Source organism: Scardinius erythrophthalmus (assembly GCF_964197995.2).
Source record: "Scardinius erythrophthalmus genome assembly, chromosome: 24".
NCBI lineage: Eukaryota > Metazoa > Chordata > Actinopteri > Cypriniformes > Leuciscidae > Scardinius > Scardinius erythrophthalmus.
The window spans coordinates 22670503-22693166 of record NC_138244.1 but is presented as its reverse complement, the minus strand read 5'-3'; the positions used below and the strand labels follow the sequence as shown (position 1 = coordinate 22693166).

The 22664-nt window shown below is 35.9% G+C and overlaps 1 protein-coding gene across 1 annotated transcript in view; it reads left to right on the top strand.

Moving 5' to 3' along the window:
* The window catches only part of brsk2a (BR serine/threonine kinase 2a), a gene marked incomplete at its 3' end in the record, with an annotated part of 237374 nt that overhangs the window by 195512 nt on the left and 19198 nt on the right, over positions 1–22664 (top strand). The window contains exons 6-12 of the mRNA XM_081355792.1: positions 2258–2291; positions 2389–2457; positions 4914–5060; positions 15500–15531; positions 17168–17332; positions 17730–17827; positions 19913–20063. Of these exons, the coding sequence (XP_081211918.1) occupies positions 2258–2291; positions 2389–2457; positions 4914–5060; positions 15500–15531; positions 17168–17332; positions 17730–17827; positions 19913–20063 (696 nt within the window). The remainder of the gene's footprint in view (positions 1–2257; positions 2292–2388; positions 2458–4913; positions 5061–15499; positions 15532–17167; positions 17333–17729; positions 17828–19912; positions 20064–22664) is intronic.

Genomic DNA, 22664 nt, shown 5'->3' with positions numbered 1-22664 from the left:
GCGTTTCACTCGTAGCCAAAATATGACATATGACACTGAATATAAACAATCAGTGTTCGGTTCTGAGAACATATTTGAACTTTTTAAGAATTTATATTCTGTATCTTGTTTTGAATAAAATTATAACATTTTATGCAACTTGCAAAGCACCAGGCGTTTCCATCACGATGTACCAATTAAACGATATACAGAATAATAATGAATTTATAGATACAAAAAATGTACACAAACCTGTATTTTACCGAAGACATACACCCATTTGACGGAGCTGCACTGCTCTCTCCTGAAGAGGGCGCAAAAAGCCCACAGTAAATAACTCAACCCCTGGGTTGTTACGTCTGATCCAGGATCTGGTTAACACAAAAACTACCCAAACATTGTCTTTTTATGTCTGACCCAGGATCTGGGTTACACCAAAAACTACCCAAACATTGGGCTGTTACGCCTGACCCAGGATCTGGGTTACACAAAAACTACCCAAACATTGGGTTGTTACGTCTGACCCAGGTGCTGTGTAAAACAAAAGCTACTCAAACACTCAAACACTGGGTTGTTACGTCTGACCCAGGAGCTGGGTAACACAAAAACTACCCAAACATTGGGTTGTTACGCCTGACCCAGGATCTGGGTTACACAAAAACGACCCAAACATTAGGCTGTTACGCCTGTACGTCATTGTTTTGTCATTGTTTTGAACACACACACCTGCTTATTCATAACCTTAAGGCTAATATATTCATACTAAAAGCTAAAAAACATACATTTAGATTTCAGGGGGCCTTTAAGCCCGAACGGCAGCTTTATAGTTGACGTTTGCAGTGTTTCTGTATGCAGCTGGAGTTCTTCAAGTCCAACACGTTTAGCTCTCACTAACTGGATCCACATTTGCATAGATGCGCGCTTGTAAAGGTTTTTGAGGGATCATGGGAGATGTTTGCAGCTTACTGAGAAACTCTCCCAATAATATGATTAACTCTGAACGTGCCTGTTTATCTCTGAAAAAGAAAACGCGGGAAGAGTCTCAAGCGTAGATGCACAACACTGCTGTAGAATAGGATTTGTCAGGAAAGATTAATGGAGACAGGATGTCAGCTGGTGTAACAGGATGTGATGTCAACATTTTGTGACCCTAATTACTCTGAGAAGATGTTCTCTTCTTCTTTAGTGTGTCTTTGTGTCCCTCCAACCACATCTTGATATTAATCATTCTAAGCAAACAGTGTCAGACGTCACGGATCAGTGCCACTAAAAAACTCATAGTGCTTTTGCTTCTGAGTGTTACAGCTGTTGTAGTGATCTGTGAGTTGTCTTCGATGATTTTATATTTTTTGTTAGACAGAAATAATAGAGTGACAGGAATTATTTTGGAGAGAGTAAGATCAGAAGATGTTGCAGATCAGCGTTTGAAAGAAGTGTCTTCTGTTCACCAAGGCTGCATTTATTAGATCAAAAATACAGTGAAAAAGTTACATTGTGAAATATTATTACAATTTGAAAAAATGTATTTTCTACTTCAATGTTATTTAAAATGTAATTTATTCCCACGATGGTTAAGCTGGATTTTCAGTCTTTATTGTCGCATGACCCTTCAGAAACCATTATGTACAGCATTTCTGTGCACTTAAAAAAACTGTTAGTTTTAGTGAATCAGTTCAAAAAGATGAAATATTCATTGAAAGCCCCATGTGGCATTTTTCATGTTTTAGTTAAAATATAAGTTGGCCATTTTTGTACTGTCTATTGTCACAGTGGTGCATATTAATAAATGAATATAAGAATCTGAATAGATTGAGAATATATATATATAATTATTATTATTATTATTTTTTTTCTGAATAGACTAGGTTCTGACAAAATGTTAATTTAATATTTTATTTAATTTATGTAATAATTTTTTTTAAATCGTTTTGATTCAATGACTCACTCAAAAAAAATTCTTTCATGAATCAGTGTTTTCTTGAATGATTGACATTTCAAACAATCACTAATCACTTATTAATGTAATTGATATTACAATATATTTAATATCATATTTTATTATTTAATGTAATTCTAATTATTCTGTGTTCATTTAGTGTGAAAACCATTTTTATAATACAAAAAATATAATAAAAAATCATTATTTAAAATATATATATATATATGTTAGTATTTGTAAGATATAAAAAAATAAAAATTAAATAAATAAGATAAAAATGCTAAGAGATTATTGTACACATTTATTACTGCCAGTAATCTAGCTGATGTCTTTTCACAGATCTCCTCATTATGCGTGTCCTGAAGTGATCCGGGTGAGTAATACTTTTACTTTGTGGAAGAAAAAAGAGAATTCTGAATGGAAGAGCTGATCTCTAATGAGAGTTGTTGCTTTTGCACTCTGTGTTCTAGGGAGAGAAGTATGACGGAAGGAAAGCAGACGTTTGGAGCTGTGGGGTCATCCTCTTCGCCCTGTTGGTGGTGAGTCACTCGAGACTTTACCTCGGACAAACTAACATGTCTGTCAACAATTACTCACATTCATGTTGTTCTAAACCCATTGTCATTCATTTCTTCTGAGAAACATAAAAATATGTTTGCATTCAGTTTATGGAAGAAAGATTAAAGACTAGAGCTAGATATTTTCCCTTCAGTTCACAAACAACATTCAAACACATTTTATTATGTTGCTGATTTGAAAAGTACGCTGGATATTGAAGATAAATGTTATCATCGAGAAATGGTATTTTGTGAAAAGGAACATGCATATGTGAATGAAGGCTGGGAATTGATGTTTCTAAGTGAGCAAGTGTTGGACGCACCTCTGCACTGCATTATTAGCATTAGATTTGATCTGAATGGTTTTGGACCGCAGCGATGTCCCAGGAGGTCCCGCTCAGTTGAAATGCTCCTGTTCTGTTTGGAGAGTAAAAACCGAGACGCTTGAGTCTGAGAGGTTTATCTCTGCACACTGAGACACTGTTCTGCATTTAAACCACTGCTGGATTGTTTTTGATGTTGTAGAAATGATGAGTGAGTTTCTTCAGAGATTATTCTGTGTACCTGCAGAACTGCACATTACATTCAAACAACCACTTTTCTTTTTTCCCCATCACCTCATCTTGTCTCTTCTCCTGTCCTCTTTTATCTTTTTTATGTCATCTCATTTCGTCTTGTCTCATGTGATCTCGTCTCGTTTTGGTCTCTTTTCTTTTCTCATCTCATCTCATTTTGTCTCATCTTGCATCAAGTTTTTGTCCCTTCTTTCATTTTGTCTCATTTCGTTTGATCTTGTCAAGTTCTTCTGTTTTTCTCTTGTCTTATCTCATTTAGTCTCAGCTCATTTCACCTCGTCTTGTTTTATTTTTGTTCTCTTCTTTCATTCTGTCTAGTTTGTCTTAACTCGTTTCATTTTGTCTCATCTGAAGTTGTTTCGTCTCTTCAGTTTTCGTCTCGTCTCATCCCACTGCATCTCAGGTTATCTCGTCTCATGTCACCTTGACTTTTATTTTGTCTCATCTTGTTGCATTTCATTTAGTCTTATTTTGCTTGATCTCATGCCATGTTTTGTCTCCTCTCCTTATTTTGTTTTGTCTCCTCTCTTCGGTTTTACTTTCATCTCATTGCTTCTCATTTCATGTCACTTTGTCTTGTCTTATTTTTGTCTCATTTCGTTTGATCTTGTCAAGTTCTTCTGTTTTTCTCTGGTCTTATCTCATTTAGTCTCAGCTCGTTTCACCTAGTCTTGTTTTTATCAGTTTATCTCGGCTCATGTCACCTTGACTCTTGACTCTTTTCATCTCGTTTTGTTTGGTCTTGTGCCATATTGTTTTGTCTCTTCTCTTCTCTTCTCTTCTCTTCTCTTCTCTTCTCTTCTCTTCTCTTCTCTTCTCTTCTCTTCTCTTCTCTTCTCTTCTCTTCTCTTCTCTTCTCTTCTCTTCTCTTCTCTTCTCTCCTCTCCTCTCCTCTCCTCTCCTCTCCTCTCCTCTCCTCTTCTCATTGCATCTTGTCTCATGTCACCTTGTCTCGAATCATTTTTGTCTCTTCTTTTATTTTATCTCATCGTGTTGCATTTAATTTGGTCTTGTCTCTTCTCTTCTGTTTTCTTCTCTCAGGATCACTGCTCTCATTTCGTGTCTTGTTGTCAATTCTCATCTTATATTTTGTCATCATACTGAGATTTTTATCTTTTGTCTCTGCTCTTTTTTTAATTTGGTTTTTAACCTCATCTTGTTTTGTTTTATCCATTCTAATGGCATCTCCTTTTGTCTTATCTCATGTTGTCTTGTTTTCTTCATTCACTTTAGCTCATCTAACTACATCTCATGTCGTCTTGTCTCACTATGTCTCACCTTCTCATCAATCTTTCATTTTGTCTCAACTCATTTCACCACATTTATTTTGCATCTTGTCAGTCTTCGGAACTCATTGCATCTTGTTTTGTCTCGTCTCACATTTCTTTTCTGTTTTTACTTTGTTCTTCTGAAGTTCACTCATTCGTCCCTTTATGAAATATATATATATTGACCTGATGTAGAAAGGCAGACGGTTCCAAAACCAAAAACAAAATTGACTGCTGGCAGACGAACTGTGCTTCTGTAGACGTACTCTATGCTGAATACACAAAATCCTCTCAGATCCAAAGTGATTGGAGTGCATTTATGCTCTCATCCTGTCTCTTTAGTTTTTTGTTATTCCTCTGTTTTGTTTTTTCATCAGAAATGAAACCTCTTCATCCTCATCTATAGCATGTCAGCAGTACACACATGAAAAAGTTGCAGAGCAAGATTTAATAAATGAAAACTTAGCATTTATGGGTCAATCCTCTAAGCACTTTTCTTCTAATTTGTTCCATTTTCCATCAATCCTCATTTACTCTGTATTTCCCCTCAGACTGATGCATTGTCTTTCTTTTGTTGTCTGCGTCTTTCTTTCAGGGCGCTCTGCCGTTTGACGATGATAATTTACGAAACTTGTTAGAAAAAGTGAAGCTGGGGGTGTTTCACATGCCCCATTTTATCCCACCGGACTGCCAGAACCTTCTGCGAGGAATGATCGAGGTCGAAGCCGGGAAACGGTTACCGGTAAGTTCTGCCGAACTACTGTGCTTGAACTGATGGGATCATGCCAGATGTTTTTATGGTTTTAGTTACATAACATCCGTTTCATATATATAAAATCAATTTTATTTGAATCCTGGTAAACTAACTAGTAATTTTAGGATGTGTTCACACTTGTAGTTCGGTTCGCTTGGTTCGTTTAGTCCGTATAAAAAAAATAAACACTTAGTCCTAGTCCGCTTAGCGTTCACATTGGCATTTTTAACACTGAACCTAAAGATACCGACCCTAAAGGCGTAAGTTTATGTTCACAACATGACTGGTCGGCTTTTATGACGAAGATTTTGCAACCGAACATACAGAAAAATGCTGTGTTCTGGGATAAATGCACTTGTTGTATGTGCAAAGCTACATGCTGTATGATGGTGTTTAGACCAGCTGAGAACTCGTGAAGAGCTTTTAAAATGTGTAAAGGAGTCAAAATAGCGTCAGGAATCCCTTCGTCACACACACACATGAAGATCTGCTGCGAGGAGACGCGGTTCTGACTCCTGTACTGAACTGTGATGGGCAACATGGCAACTTATGCTTATGCTTGAGCTTTCTGTCCTTTTTAGGGGCGCGTCTTGTGACATCATGTCCCGATTTTGGTTCATTTACATGTCTTTGGTCCGTGTTGCGTTCATATTTCATTCGAAACCACACCAGAGTTCATTTGGAAGCGGACCAAGACCCATCTTTTCAGTGGTCTCGGTCCGCTTGTTTGGTGCGCCAGGGTTCGGATGACAGCGTTCACATTTATTCAAATGAACTGCACTAACAGAGAAATCGCACCAGAGTTAGTTTTAATCAAACCAATCCAAACCTTCCAAGTGTGAACACACCCTTAGTGTCACCATAAAGTCTGGTCCACTTCACTGGATAAGAATTGTCCTCTCAGACAGGCAGAGATGGCTTAACTGACATATAAAGTGACTATACTGTTTTTTTATGTGAAGGCTTTTATGTGAAGCATGAAAAAGCTAATGCATTGTGCAATATGTAAGAACTCATAAGAACTCACACTACTGAAGGCACTACACTATGCAACTTTAAAATCAGAACAAATTTTTAAATTCTAGGCACTTGCCGACTTTATAAATGGTTACATGCAGGGCTTGACATTAACTTTTTTGCTCACTAGCCAATGTGGCTAGTGGTTTTCCAAAGTTACTAGCCACACAGCATTTTTACTAGCCACATTTTTGTTGTTGTGAAATTACCTGATAAAAGTTGACTATGGCGTGCTAAAATGTACTTGAACTAGATTTACAACCCTTTTAAATGTAAAACCACTGTATACACCCAAATCAAGACTACATAAATATATAACAATACAGGTCATTATCATTAGCTCTGATAAGGTTGTGTGTAAAGCTCCTTTTTTAAATAAAACCATGTATTATGTATTATGTCGCCACATTGCTCCACCGGCATACGACATAACTCCAGCAGGTTCTTTGTTGTCTGTCACTAGCGACAATACTCATTAGGGCTGTCAAAATTGCTCAAAAATTACCTTCGAATATTCCCTCTAAAAAAACACATAGCTTAAATTCGAACTATTTGAACATCTGGTTGCGCATTTTGTCAATGACGCGCATTACGTCAATAACAGGACAAATTAATACAAAGAGACATAACTACTTGTATAGGTAGTTCATTTAAGTTCAAACATATTTGACAACGTATTACCTACACGAAAACAAGGAAATTAACTAATGGCCAAGACCGCAGACCTCACTCACTCTGGCTCGCTCACTCGCAGGCACTCTTTCTCTCTCTAGCCCTCACACTCAACACCAAACGCGAATCAGAGCATCTGGCGCGAGTGTAAAGACGCGTTTACGCGCGTCTGGAGGTCTTGCGGCGCGAATAAGGCGTCACGCGCTCTGTGCATAACAGTTTAAAAATGAACAACAACAATAAGCGAATGTTGAGTGCTGATCAAGAGTTTTATGCAAGCCATTTAAGGTCGCGACTCTTAGCAGGCTTCATTCAGTGATTGAAACAAATATTATTAACATTGATTGAAGTTTTACAGTATATATAATCGACATTGAATGCTCCGAGCGTGCTGTGCAGTGGTAAACATGGAACTTTTCCTTGACATGAAACGGTAAATAATCAAACCAGTGGAAGCCTGCAGTGCATGAAACTGCTGTATCAAACCTACCTTATTCATGCAATATCTATTCAGTCAGTACAGTAGCCTAGTAACACTTCAGTAATGTTTCTGTTTAATAAAATGACCCCTCAGGCAGCGCGCCCACTCACAAAGCAGACAGCCGCGCCTCTGCTACCGCGGGCGTTTTTCCACATTCGAATATTAATTTTCACCTTCGAAATTCTGTTTTTTAAAACTATTCGAATATATATTCGAATTTAGAATATTCGTTGACAGCCCTATGGGAGTTGTAGTGTCGTAGTGTCACACTTATTTCAGATGCCTTTTGAAAAGACTACAATTATTCAACCCGCCAAAGTGGCTAGTTGGAGTGACTGTGTTACCCGCCACGAGCAAAATCCACCCGCATTTGGCGGGTTGGCGGGTGTTAATGTCAAGCCCTGGTTACATGTAAAACTGGGCATCATACACTAAGGCCGTGTGTCCGCTCTTCTGAAATGCCGCTTCGGTGGCTCAGCGTTTTTCCAGTTGAGACGCTATAATATGTGCTATGATACAGAATAACCACAGAACTGATACTAGTAATCTGTTTTCGCAAATAGTTTGTTTCTGAATTTGTCAATACAATGTTACTTACTGCCTCTGGCACGAGTATTGGATGAAGAGATGTGCTTCTTGTTGTCATTTGTTATCGTTGTACAAGCAGAATGTGGCGGTTGGTCGGTGTGGTATTAGTCCCGCCCCTCCTCCACTGTGATTGGACGGCTGGGTAAAAAGTGACAGTGATGAGCGCTGCGCTTTACCCAAAGTTGAACATTCTTCAACTCTTGGCGACCGGTAGATAACATTCAGTGTGAAATAGATGCTAAGCGCCCCGTGTTTTAAAAACTTGGAAACAATTAGATAAATATGTTAGCCTCAGGAAAAAACACTTTTGGTGGACACACGTCCTAAACGTCATACACTACCAGACTTTCAATTCGTTACGATTTAAGGTCTTTGTGTTGAGTCTCAAAAGAAAAAACGAGTCAAGCGCATGGTTAATTTGTTACGCGAGCTCTTTTGTATTGTTATTGTGTATTGTATTTTATTGCATCACTGGTAGATCAAGGACTGCTCCGGTTTCTGAAGCGTCATACTATACAGGTGGAACTCGAAAAATTAGAATTTCATGCAAAAGTTCGTGTATTTCAGTAATTCAAACTAAAAGGTGAAACTAATATGTTTAGTATACATAACTATATACATATGCATGATTATACTTTTCAGAGGGCCGACATTTCTGTATTTAAAATACTTTTTTTTATTGATTTCATGTAATATTCTGATTTTCTGAGATTTCGAATTTGGGGTTTTCATTAACTGTAAGTCATAATCATCAATATTATAACTTTTGCACAATATTTAAATTTTTCGAGTTTCACCTGTATGTGTTCTGAAATCGGCTCAAAATATCAAACATGTTTTGATGTCCTCTGTCTGAATGGAAACATAGTCTGAAGCTAAAAAATCATATTCTGTGCCCATTATACACTAAAAAAATGTGCACACTTTCGGCAATTACCGTGGACTCATCCAGACTGTGAATTGGAGCAAAAGTTGTAGTTTATTCCAGCCTTATGTTGGACAACATGGTGCAGATAATATTCCTTTAGTTGCAAATGCCCTCTGTGTTCTTCATGTATAATAAATGCGCTCCGCTAGCAGTCAGAGAAAGATGGGATTTTAGGACCCGAATGGACAATTATGGGTATTACTTGAATACGAGTTTCTGCCGTTTCCTGACTCTCTTGTCTTAGATTCAGTGGGAAACCTTGACCCTGTGACTCGTCTATAAAGAGAAAGTGTGGTTTAAAGTTTGATGAGCTGATAGTAAAGCTAGTCGGACGGTTCAAAGGAAGAGCGTTTATCAGCGGTGAGGTTGTGTGTTTGGAGATCCCCTCAGCTTGTCCACTCACATCTGCTATCACCGTGACCTTTCTCACTTCACAGAGGAAGCATATTCGAACCAAGAAAAAGCTGCTTTTGACTTGAATAAATGAATAAAAGTCAGAGTCCCCCTGGAACTGCTGTCTGTCAGTGTGTCGGACGGTGGTGTCAAACACTTTGACAGGAGAAAGAATACAGGGACAGAATATTTGCTGAGATGCTATAGAACGCTATTGAATCCAAATCATGAGCATGTCAAAAGGCAAACGGTCTTTTTTCTTGGTGCAAAGGGTCAAGGAAGTTCTTCGTTTGTCTGTCCTTATGTTGGATGAATCTCTTGAAACCTGTAAGGAACATATCTGGCTTGTTTTTTTTGCCCCATAATAAAAAAAAAGAATTAAATAATTGATAATAAAAAAAAAGAACAAATATATTTATTAGCATAAATAACACACACACACACACACACACAAAAATGTTATGGCTCATTTTGTTTCATGGTTTTGTTTTTGATTGATTGCGAAAATATGTGAGAAACATATTAATAAAAAATATGTTATTAATTAATTTATTACAGATCTAAAACTTTTGAACGGTAGTATATATATACAGTACATACTACTGTTTAAAAGTTTTACATCTGTAAGTCTTTTCTGCTCACCAAGGCTGCATTTATTTGATCACAAATACCGTTAAACAGTAATATTGTGAAATATTATTACAATTTAAAAATATTGATACAATGTAATGTTTTCTATTTGAATATACTGTATGTTAATATGTAATTTATTCCTGTGATCAAAGCTGAATTTTTAGCATCATTACTCCAGTCTTCAGTGTCACATGATCCTTCAGAAATCATTCTAATATGATGATTTGATGCTCAAGAAACATTTATGATTGTTATCAATGATGAATAGAAAGTTCAAAAGAACATTTATCTGAAATTGAAAGCTTTTGTAACATTATACACTGCCATTCAAACGTTTGGGGTCAGTAAGAATTTATTTATTGGAAATAAATTTTAAAAAGAATTAATACTTCTATTCAGCAAGGTTGCATTAAATTGTGTCAGTGTTCTATGTATAGTATTTGTCCTGTTTAATTTAGTTTGTTTATGCTGTTCATGCTGATTGAGAGAGATTTTTTTATTTTTTACTGTAATAAAGTTAAAAAAAAGTACTTGACATTATAATAATGAAAATCTGAGGGGAGAAATGTGTTTAATTATCATGAAAATAATCGTATAATGCAAATTCATTCATGCAAAATCTGATTCTTTTCTTTTTCTTTTGATTTTGGCCTTAAATGTCACAGTAAGCTTGAGGACGTTTAGTCTTCACAGTTCATAAGGAGTCCGTTCTCTTCACATCGACCGCCTCCATCACGATTACATCACACTTCTTTACAGACACAGTCATGGCATTCACACACTCAGCAGGAAGAGCGTTTCAAGACGAAGCTCAACTTAAACTGGAAGTGGAACTGAAATTTCTTTAAAATTAGTCTAAATTCTCCTAGACTATAAATGGAGACTTGCTGAGGTTTCCTGGTTCTCAGTACTCAGAAGAGATCTTAACAATTGTATGTTAAGAATTGCCTCATTTATTTATTTATTTTTTTTTTTCCTCCTTGAGAATTTTAGGAGTAATGTCTGAGAAAAAGAAAGAAAAACTCATGACATAATGGCCTAGTGTTCTTGCTGTACTCTTGCAGAACATTGTCTTATGATCACATCCCACATATCGTTACCTTTTACGAGCATGGCATTTTAATGAGTCCGAATGGCTCTCAAGGACATGAGAAACACGTCTTTAAGTCACTGATGGAGTTTGATAGTGAAACACCTTCACATGTATCTCAGAAAGCCATTTAACAATACATGTTCACAATGACCAATTCAATGATTCACTTTCCCAATGTAAATCCCCAAATTCACAACACAAAATGTCTGCTTTCTACTATAAAACTCTAAAATCAATAGGCTATCACATTTGCAATCATGTTGATATTCGGGAAAACAGCACTCTATATCATGTTAGAAATATTAAAAACAAGAACTCATACAGTTCAAGAACTTAAAGTTATCTTGATTTTTTGGGGCAAATATATGAGTTCTTGAACTGCATGAGCACAAGCGGATGGAGGCCTTTTTGATGCGAGGTCTGTTTCAAGTGAAGCAAAGTCCTCTATTGGTGATGGGGAAATATGCATATCAACAAAGATTATTATCATCCAAGGTAGTGAAAATTCCTTATTGTTGACCCCTATTTAATAACACTCTTAATAGAAACTCAGCAGATCTACACATCCGATACTTCTGGTATCGATGCATTCCCTTTTCTGAGTTATATTTATTTCTTCTGCATATTTTTCTAAATATTTATGATGACAAAATGGTGACCAAATTGCATTGGATAATTTATTAAAGGAACCAAACTGAAGGACATATTCGGCACAAATGAAAGTAGATTTTTTTTCTTCACCTTAATATTTGTCACATTAGAGGGATAGTTATACCGTGATTTACTCACCCTCAAGCCATCCAAGGTGTATATGACTGTCTTCTTTCAGTTATATTTAAAAATATTCAAAGCTTTATAATGGGAGTGAATGGGGAGTGAGATTTTGAAGCCCAAAAAAATGCATTCATCCATCATAAAAAAATAATCCACATGGCTCCAGGGGGTTAATAAAGGCCCTCTGAAGCGATGGGTTTTTGTAAGAAAAATATCCATAGTTAAAACTTTATTAGCTCACTGATTCTTGAGAGTCGGGACAAAACACGTTTTAAAAAACTTTTTTTAAAAATACACACTATATCAATTAGAGTTATATTTTTCTGCAGAGAAAGGTCTTAGCTATTTAACCATGTAAAGGAACAGCTTCTAAATAAAAACACATTTTTAACAAATAAACATGTTTCCCTTCAGAACTGGATTTGTGTCATCTCCGTCAGACACACTAAAAAGTATGCAATTTTAATTCTTCAAATCCAACAAGAATCTAAAGTTCTGAAGTATATTGTAATAGTGTTTAGTTACTCTGATATGTAAAAAAAAATACAATATATAAACTTAAGTTGTGATGTCACACTATTCTGAAAACTCAGATTTCTAAATATTTGCATTTTCGAACTTTGATTTTAATTTCAATATTGTAAAAACAAATTCCTTAAATAAATAAAACATAAGAGGATGTAGATCAGATGGTCCTTTATTACAAAAACAACATAAACTGAAGGAAGAATATATTTTTTTTTTCCAAAAAAATAACAAAAACATTCATACATCCAACGCTGTTGACGAAGATCTGACGGTGTTGACGGAAAAACTGACATTGTTGACGGAAAAACTGATGGTGTTGACAAAAAATGTTTGAATGTTTTACCTCAGATTTGTGAAGTGTTCACCTGTTTGTCATGATATGTTCTGACAATAAAGAGTAGTTTAAAACCACAATTAACGCTCTGTTTTCTACAACTTTCACTTAGGAGCAAAAATCTGCCTTTAAACTTGAAAGAAATAAAGATTTGACATTTATCGTGATAATTATCGATATCGACAGATATAAAAAAAAATTGCCGTGATCATTTTTTTTTTTTTTGCCCATATCGCCCAGCCCTACACTGGCTTCTCATTTTTTTATCTCTGTCTCTACATATAAATATATATATTAAAGTGCTGGCAAAGTTACACGTTACACAATAATAAGCAGACCACTGCCTGCCCATTCTCTACAAGTCAGATGTGTATGGTTAAATAATGTAATGCATGCTATGTATGTGAATTTATGTGTAAATACAACCCCGAAATAACAGTTTAACCCTTCACTATATTCACAAATAATATTATATTCGCACATTAAGTGGTTATTGGTGGATTTGTCAACTCTTACAGCTTACAGGTCAACTCCGTCAGACATAGAACCTGACGGAGTTGACGTCTGACGGAGTTGACGTAAGGGCATGTATTTTCCTGCCAAAACATGTATTGTACACTGCAGCTAGGTAGTTTTTCCTCAGTTGCTAGCTGTCCCAATAACCTCACTAAAATGCTTAAATTCAATCCACTATGGTTTAAAAAAAGGATCTTAACAGAAAGATGGTATTGACATGGTGCAGCTGTGACCATAGGAATATTGACATTGTTTGTCTAAAATAAAAAAAAATTTAAAACGCACCAGAGCATGTGTGGTAGTGCTGCATTCACCACAGGTAGGGAGATGAAAAGGGGTCCTCGGGGATATAGCTGACCATGCTATTTCCTGATTTAAAGAGCTTTATGAAAAAATCTGACGGAGTTGACAGAAACTGAGGACACAACTTTAATAGGCAGATTTTTATGGAAAATATTGTTTGATGTTCACTTCATGCATTGTTTTTTATATTTATACCCCTTATTTTTTATCTGATATGTTTTCACAATTGTAGAGCTTTTTGGGATGGTTAATATTGTGACCTCTTGCTGAGGACAAGTGCAATAACATGGACCTTCTAACCACAGACCATACATTTAAACTAATTTTCCCCCAAAAGATCAAAAGGGTTATTCTAAAAATCAGATAGGTATATACAATTCCTTTAGATTTAACTTTGTAAGTATGTCAATCATGATGAATTTCTAAATTTTTGCTATAAATTAGACTTTTCTATGTGGGACATGTTTTGTCCCGACTCTCAAGAATCAGTGAGCTGTAATAACTAGCTTCCCGCATTCATCTGCCATTACTATAGCTAATCCATTTTTAAATATGGATATTTTTCTTACACAAACGCATCGCTTTGCTTCAGAAGGCCTTTATTAAACCCCTGAAGACGTACTTTTAATGATGGATGGATGCATTTTTTTTTTTCCGGCTTCAAAATCTCGTCCCCCATTCACTCCCATTATAAAGCTTGGTAGAGCCAGGATATGTTTATATCTCAGATTGTGTTCGTCTGAAAGAAGATAATCATATACACCTAGGATGGCTTGAGGCTGAGTAAATCATGGGATCATTTTCATTTTTTTGGTTGAACTATCCCTTTAAGTTCAAAGCGAAATTTGCACATGAATGTTTTCACACAAATCTGTTTGCATAAAAACTCTGCTGAGTGAGTCCCCATATTAAACAAACTTGTTATTTAACATTTTTAAATAGTATCTGTGCATTTTCTTAGTTAATTATATTTCTTAAATGAAAATCTTTTTCGTTGGAGGGTGTTGCATGCAAGCAAAGTGTGTAACATTAGCGTATGTAAAATGCACATCATAGAAACAGATGATTGAGAAATGTTATGACCCCCTCAAGCATAGATATGCAAATAATAATTGGATATCACGGCACCTCTCATCTCTACACACAGTAATTTGTCATCACATGGTGATGCATCTTTCTTCATATTAAAAGTGAACGGTGATCTGTGTGTCTAGATTACCTGCACCCCTGGACTCACTCCAGTATTAATCTTGTGCAGACTTCGGTGCTCTCGATGTGGATCTGCGGTCTCATGGCCTTCGCTTACACGTCTGTGAAGGTCTCGAGACTGTAGGGTGTCCCATTCGTCATTTTTCAGGAGGCTCCTGTTCTCCCTCAGTGGCCCGTATGCCAAGCCTGCAACACTGGACTTCACAGCGGACTCATTCCCAACACTTTAAAAGCTGGTGCTTTATGCCGCATATATTGGCCAAGAATCGCCCACTTATTGTGAAAGAGACTCTTTGAATGATATGTAAAGCAGCCAACTGTGTTTGTTCTGTTTTAATGTGTCTTATTATGGGGTAGACAAATGTGAAATCTTGAAATCTTTCAGTTTTGATTTAGTGAACCTCACAAATGTAAACGAATCCAGCCAGTCATGAATCAAACTACATTTAAAATTGACAGCCTTAGTTTAAAATAACTTTGATAATATTATATATTGTCCATATATATATATATATATATATATATATATATATATATGGATAAAGGAATGTATCTTATAATGAAATGTATGTACAGGCTAGTGACAATGTTTTTGTCTATATATATGGTTATTGGTTAATATTATATATATATTAATATATATAATTTTTATTTTGGATGCGATTTGCCCAGCACTATTTTAAATATTTAATCAGACTAAATTAATGTTATAATCTGGCAGCCCTAATAAAAAAAAAGTGATTAATGAGGATTAAGGATTAAGGATTTTTTTTCTAATGGTACCATACATGGCAAATACTCTTCATTTTAATATTTTTTTTCGAATTTACTTCTATGAATGTGACTGAGTGATTCATTCAGACTCTTCAAAGACGATATATGTTCTCTTGTTGTTTCATGAATTGCTGCTGTTTTTCTGACGTGCATCTAACAGTCTCTCTGTGTGGTTCTCTTACAGTTAGAGCTGATCCAGAAGCACACGTGGTACATGTAAGTACATCAACTCCCATCATTTGTTTCTTTAGGGCTGGAAACAATACTTGTGACACACAGAAACAGAATGACTAGAAACAGGATGGGCGTCAGGGATAGATGGGGATCAAATGTGAGCGAGTGTTATTCTGTGTGTGCGTGTATGTGATAAATGGCACAGACCCCACATGTCAGCAGCAAGGACAAATGTCCCGAGCCCCGGCAGGGATTTGCTGTCCGCTCCGTCGTCTGGCTTCCTCAGGAGAGAGAGAGAGAGAGAGAGAGAGAGAGAGAGAGAGAGAGAGAGAGAGATGCTCGTATCGTGACCTCCTGTCTGACTGCCTCTCTGGGGTCACACACACGGCACACACACTTCCTGCTCAGCGCCGGCGTTTTTAAGCTGAATACTTATGTTTTTAGCTGCTCTCATATACACCAGCATCTTTTCTAACAGATGGCAACCGCTAATATTTAGAATAGATCTGAGATAAAGGTTATAAAGATGCTTGTCAGGGATTTAGGGTCATGACAAGCTGTAGTTGTTAAGATGTGAATGAACACATGCTGGTGTTGACTTATTAATTGTGCTCTGAATCTTTTCTGAACACAGCGACTGATGAAATAGAGTATGCATTTCTGTTCACATTCTTATGTAGATATGGTTTGGGATTTATTGTGTACAATTAATTAGTGCTTGCTATTTCAGTGACAAAAATATGTTTTTCTTCATAATCTTACATTAAAAAGATTATGGTTATTGGTTAATATTAAGTAATTGTATGTATGTATGTATGTATGTATGTATGTATGTATGTATGTATGTATGTATGTATGTATGTATATATAACACACACACACACACACACACACATATATATATATGCATATATATGTATGTGTGTGTGTGTGTGTGTGTATATATACTGTATATATGTATATGTATGTGCATGCGCCTGTGTGTAATTTTTAGCTATTTATTTACAATTCATTTAATAAATGTATATATATTCTGCCATGGAATGCCTACTTTTTACAACCTAATCAATTCCCAATAGATACAATTTGTTTAAAAGTAAAAAAAAAAGTCTATAAATCAAGTTTTCCATGACAAAATAGCTTTAATTCGACCTTAGAATAACATATTGAATTGGACATGAACAAAATTGAAGACAGAAGTGACGAAAGTAGGCTATGGTCTATTACATTTGTAATAAGGTCACGTCAGATTTTGGCAATCCATGTCCATGTATTTTCTCCACTGGAAATTATTTGTAAAGGTTCATTTTTAATATTTCTTGGCTGAATGATTGTCACCCACTACAACAGTTCTGTTCCTCTTTTTCATTCACATTCACTAAAAGAAATTGTCCAAAAATGACAAATGCCTTGAAAAAAATCGCCTTGAATTTTTTTTTAAATCGCCCATCTTGTTGTTCCAAACCCGTGTGACTCTCTTTCTTCTGTGGAACACAACAGGAGAAATCTAGCAGAATGTTCACGCAGTCCTTTCCCACACAACACATGTATATTGTTACTAGCGGCTGATGGTAGAAGGACATCTCAAACATATACAGAACTTGTGTTTGTGTCTTTGAGCTGCTGATCGTCTCAGTGAGAGTGTTTGATATCATTGATGGGCTTGTGCTCTCCTCAGAGGAGGGAAGAACGAACCCGAGCCGGAGCAGCCGGTCCCGCGTAAGGTGGCGATCCGCTGTATCCCTTCAGCTGAAGACATCGACCCCGACGTCCTGGAGAGCATGCACTCGCTGGGGTGCTTCCGGGACAAGAACAAGCTGATGAAGGACCTGCTATCAGACGAGTGAGTGACGCACACTGATCTCACTTCTGGAGGAAAGAAAAACCCAATGTTCCTCATATTGGGGAAAAGAAGGGTTCATATTATAGACACATAAGCTTTTATAATCTTGTTGTCCACAGAAAAATTGATAAAGATCTTGTTGTTTAGAATCAAAAAGGTCATATGTAAAATTAGAGGACCCAACCGATGATTAGGACTAATCATTTATTATTATTTTCTTTATTTCTTTTACCTTTTCCTGATATTATTAGTTTTATCATTATATCTTATGGATGTATAAAGACAGTTTGTTCAATCTTGAAGGTAGAAAATGATAATTTAGCCATTTCATTTCATTTTCTAATGTGCCTATTTTCATAAATGATACATGGCTATTTCCCGTCTCCTGTTTTATCAGTGAAAATCAGGAGAAGATGATCTATTTCCTTCTGTTGGATCGTAAGGAGAGATACCCCAGCCAAGAGGACCAGAACCTTCCTCCTCGCAATGATGTCGGTAAGAAATGAGCATTCAGATCAGATCAGACCAAAACTGAGCTAATAAATGCAGACAAGTACAATTAATGTTAAGATGGAATATACATATATATATATATATATATAGGGTTTGAAATTAACACCCGCCAAATGCGGGTAAAAATCAACTGTGGCGGGTAATGCTGTCAAATCACTAGCCAATTTGGTGTGTTACTTATTATGTTTACTCACTTTGCTGGGGAAGTTTGTGTAAGCCAAATCTGCACAGATTTAGTGCAAATACTCAACTCGTGAGTCATAACTCATAATGATATATTAAATACAGCGTATTGTGCAGAGTCTGCGCATATCTGGCTTACTTGGAACACACGTCACTACTCAACAAATAACGGCGCGCTTGTTCATTTGCATTGAAGCAATAGCGAAGATTAAAAAGCATTTGGTTAACAGAAAAGACATTGTTATTTTCCAACATCCTACATTTTTTATGTTCTTTATACTGTATTGATCACTCCACCTAAAATACATTTATGGTGAAAAGGATGAGGATGAAAGAGGAAGGGAGGAAATGGCTGGAGACAGGATTTTGTTTGAATAAGAAATGAATATATGAAATCCAAATTTTATTTATTTATATATATTTAATATATATATATATATATATATATATATATATATATATATATATATATATATATATATATATATATATACACATACACAAGCTGTGACATAGTTAATCTGGTTTATTTCTCCTTATTTTTGGATAGTAGAAGTTCTGAATGGACGGTAACTTAAAAATTTTGTAGCCAGATTGGCCGGTGAGTGAAAAAGTTCATTTCAAACCCTGTATATACTGTATATTTATTTGATAGTTTATAAATAAAATTGAATATATATATATATATATATATATATATATATATCTGTATTATTTTTTAGATTTAAATAAAAACTCAAATAAATTCAAAATATATATATATTTATTTACTTACTTTGCAAATGCGGGTCAATGAAAGGCTTTTAAGGGATAGTTCACCTTAAAATTAGCCCATGATTTACTCACCCTGAAGCCATGCTAGGTGTATATGACATTCTTTTAGACGAATACAATCGGAGTTATATTTAAAAATGTCCTGGCTCTTCTTTTATAATTGGAGTGAATGGGTATATTATTTTGGAAGTCCATCAAAGTGCATCCATCCATGATAAAAGTGCTCGAAACGACTCTGGAGGGTTAATAAAGGCCCTCTGAAGTGAAGCGATGCGTTCGTGTAAGAAAAATATCCATATTTAAAACTAAAATGACTAGTTCTCTTAATAGGCAGACGGCTGTACGCAAGTCAACTTACGCCAAAAGAGTAACACTTGAACTTGACGCACAACGTAATGACGAACGCAGAAGCGCAGAGGATAGAGCAAAACAAAACACCAGTCACGAATTAGAAGTCTAAAACGACAATTTTTAAAGAGAAATGTCGGAGGAACTTGAGTTTGTTGCCCAGCGCTGTTTGTTTGAACCGCGAGAGGCATCAAAGCTTACGCTACTCCTACATCCTGCGTCATACATCGTCAAGTGTTTTTCTTTTGCCGTAAGTAGACTTGTGTAGGCCGTCTGCCGGAAACTAGTTATTTTAGTCGATAAAGTTTTAAATATGGATAATTTTCTTACACGAACACATCGCTTCACTTCAGAATGCCTTTATTAACCCGCCAGAGTCGTTTCGAGCACTTCTATCATGGATGGATGCGCTTTGATGGACTTCCAAAAAAATATACCCATTCACTCCCATTATCAAGCTTGGAAGAGCCAGGACATTTTTTAATATAACTCCGATTGTATTCGTCTGAAAGAAGAATGTCATATGCACCTAGCATGGCTTCAGGGTGAGCAAATCATGGGCTAATTTTCATTTTGGGGTGACATTTTCACTTGTAGCAGACGCTGGTGATGATTACACAATCACATGCACTGCTGAGAGCGGATTTACAGACCACTTCTTTATTTGAAAAATGAACACTGTGTGTGTGTGTGTGTGTGTGTGTGTGTGTGTGTGTGTGTGTGTGTGTGTGTGTGTGTGTGTGTGTGTGTGTGTGTGTGCAGATCCACCACGGAAGCGCGTAGACTCACCCATGCTGAACAGACACGGGAAGAGGAGGCCGGAGAGGAAGTCGATGGAGGTGTTGAGCGTTACGGATGGAGGTTCACCTGTACCGGCACGAAGAGCCATCGACATGACACAGCACGGACAGAGGTGCAGAACACACACATATACTTATATTATACTTTACATCCATCCTTCTCTATAGATGCTACTTTACGTGATGACTTCCATTGTACGTAAAACATTTCTTTTTGTTCAAAAACTAAGGGATGAGTCGAAATTATGTTTTGTTAATCAACAGCATGTCGTGGGAAAGTTTAATTTACATTACATTTAACAACATAATGTAACATAAAACATGAATGTACATAACTGATAAGAAAAAACTAAGAAACAATTGTTTCAGTGAAAAAACATCAATTGTGAGGCGTCACACTGAGAATTCTGGGAAAGTCAATTTACGTTTTTTTCACTGTAAATTGTAAGATGCTCTTTTTCATTTTCAGAAACTGTACATTTAATAGTCCCGTTAGATCTCAACGTTTAAGGGATAGTTCGCCCTAAAATGAAAATTAAGACTCACCCTGGTGTTGTTCTACACTCTCAGAAAAAAAGGTACAAAAGCTGTCACTGGGACAGTACCCTTCAAAAGGGTCCTAATATGTACCATTTAGGTACTAATATGTACACGTTTGGTACCAATATGTACATGTTTGGTACCAATATGTATCTTTGAGGAACAAAAATGCACTCTTTAGGTACAAAGGTGTACCTTTTGAAAAGGTACCGCCACAGTGACAGCTTTTGTAGCTTTTTTTCTGAGAGTGTATTGCCGTATGCCCTTCTTTTGTTTCGGACCGCGACATTTTTAAAGGCACGTTTCTTTATATAACACATAAAAAATTCACATTCAATTCAAAATGCTATAAAAAAGGTTTTAAAAAAAGAATCATTAGAATCAATCATAAAGAATCATCAATAATTACAAGTGCATAAGTAATAAGAATGACACTAAAAGCAAAGAACAAGACATTGATTAGAAATTGATTTCAAATGTATTAAAAGAGTAATAAAAAGAACAAAAACAGGATGCATAGATAAGATGGATGTAGCACAGTGCTCATTCAGTAAATGCACAGCTAACCAGATTAAAAAATATCCCGCTTGTGCTCGTCCATATAATGGCAGTGAGAGAGACCAGCATAAGGCACACCGCATCAGAACAACACCAGGGTGAGGAAATTATGACTAAGTTTTAATTTTAGGGTGAACTAAACCTTTAACCAGTTAACAGTTTTTTTACAGTAGCATTTGGTAGTCTTTTTCAGAGTCTTTTGCCGTTAAAATGACAATTTTTTTTTTTTTTACATTGTCAGTAGAGCTTTAAGTGAACCAGAACATTCATTTAAATACATATTTTCAATATATATATATATATATATATATATATATATATACATTTTACGCTTCAGGGTTTCTTGTGTCTTACTCAATACTCAAAACAAAATATCAAAATAGAGAGGAATCAAAAACAATTATTTATTTTTTTTTGTGGTTTTGTTGCGCATTTGATGACGCACCGAGTGCAAGCCGTGTTTTCCAGTGAGATTCTCATCTAATTCCCACTTCAGGAATTTTTCATGACCCCTCTGGCTATTTGTCATTGCGTTCGGTTTGAGAAACGCCACTGTGAGGCAAATACTGTCAGAGGTTTGAGAAATTATTCCTGTCATTCACCTTCATCCTGGATTTCACTCCTTTTTTTCCTCGACTCTACCTTTCTAAACTCCATTTTTCCTGTGACGCTTTAAATTTAAGGCTTGGAAATCATTCCAAAAAGCTATCTGAAATAAAACCGAATGAGAAAAACAACTTTCGTAACCAATACCATTGACAAAAAGCGAATACCTTCCCTGTCTTTTATTCTTTATAGCCGATTAGTTCAGTTCTTTGTTGTTTTGTTCAGAGACTCACTGTTGCTCACTTTGTCTCCCGCTGCAGTAAGAACGTGTTCAGTAAAAGCTTGGACATCTCGGATGCCAAACGCAAACCACAGAGCAAAGAGGAAAGGTACTAGCTGACCCTCTGACCTTCAGATAGTTCACAGAGCTTTAGTCATCAAAGATGCAGAGATGTTTTTCATGCTTTCCATCAAGACCCTTTTACTGACCTGCGCTGCATTAGAGCTTCCTGGCTTCTGTCTTCACTGATAATATGCTCAAAGAATGATTTTGTAAAAACGATTTCGACACACTGTAGGCTTGGTTAGTGTTACGATCTGCGAGTTTGGAGTTTGGTCAAAAAAAACTTCTGAATGACAATTAGCATACTTCAACTATTATATAAAAAAGAATGTAATGTGTTGTGATGGGAAAGTGTATATACAGTACTGTGCAAAAGTCTTTATCCCCCATGCTAATATGCTAAGGGAATGTTAATACCTAACATGGGATACTAACATGCCTAAGACTTTTGCACAGTACTGTATATATATATATATATATATATATATATATATATATATATATATATATATATATATATATATATATATATATATATATATATATATATATATATATATATAATTATATATATATATTTTTTTTTTTGCGTGAAGTGAGGCAATTCTTCTGTATTGGGACAAACTGTGTTGCTATAAGAGTACTTTTGCAAAAAGAGTGAATCTCACGAAACATAAGGATCAATAATTTTTCACTTTAAGTATAAACAACTGGAAAAAACTTCCAA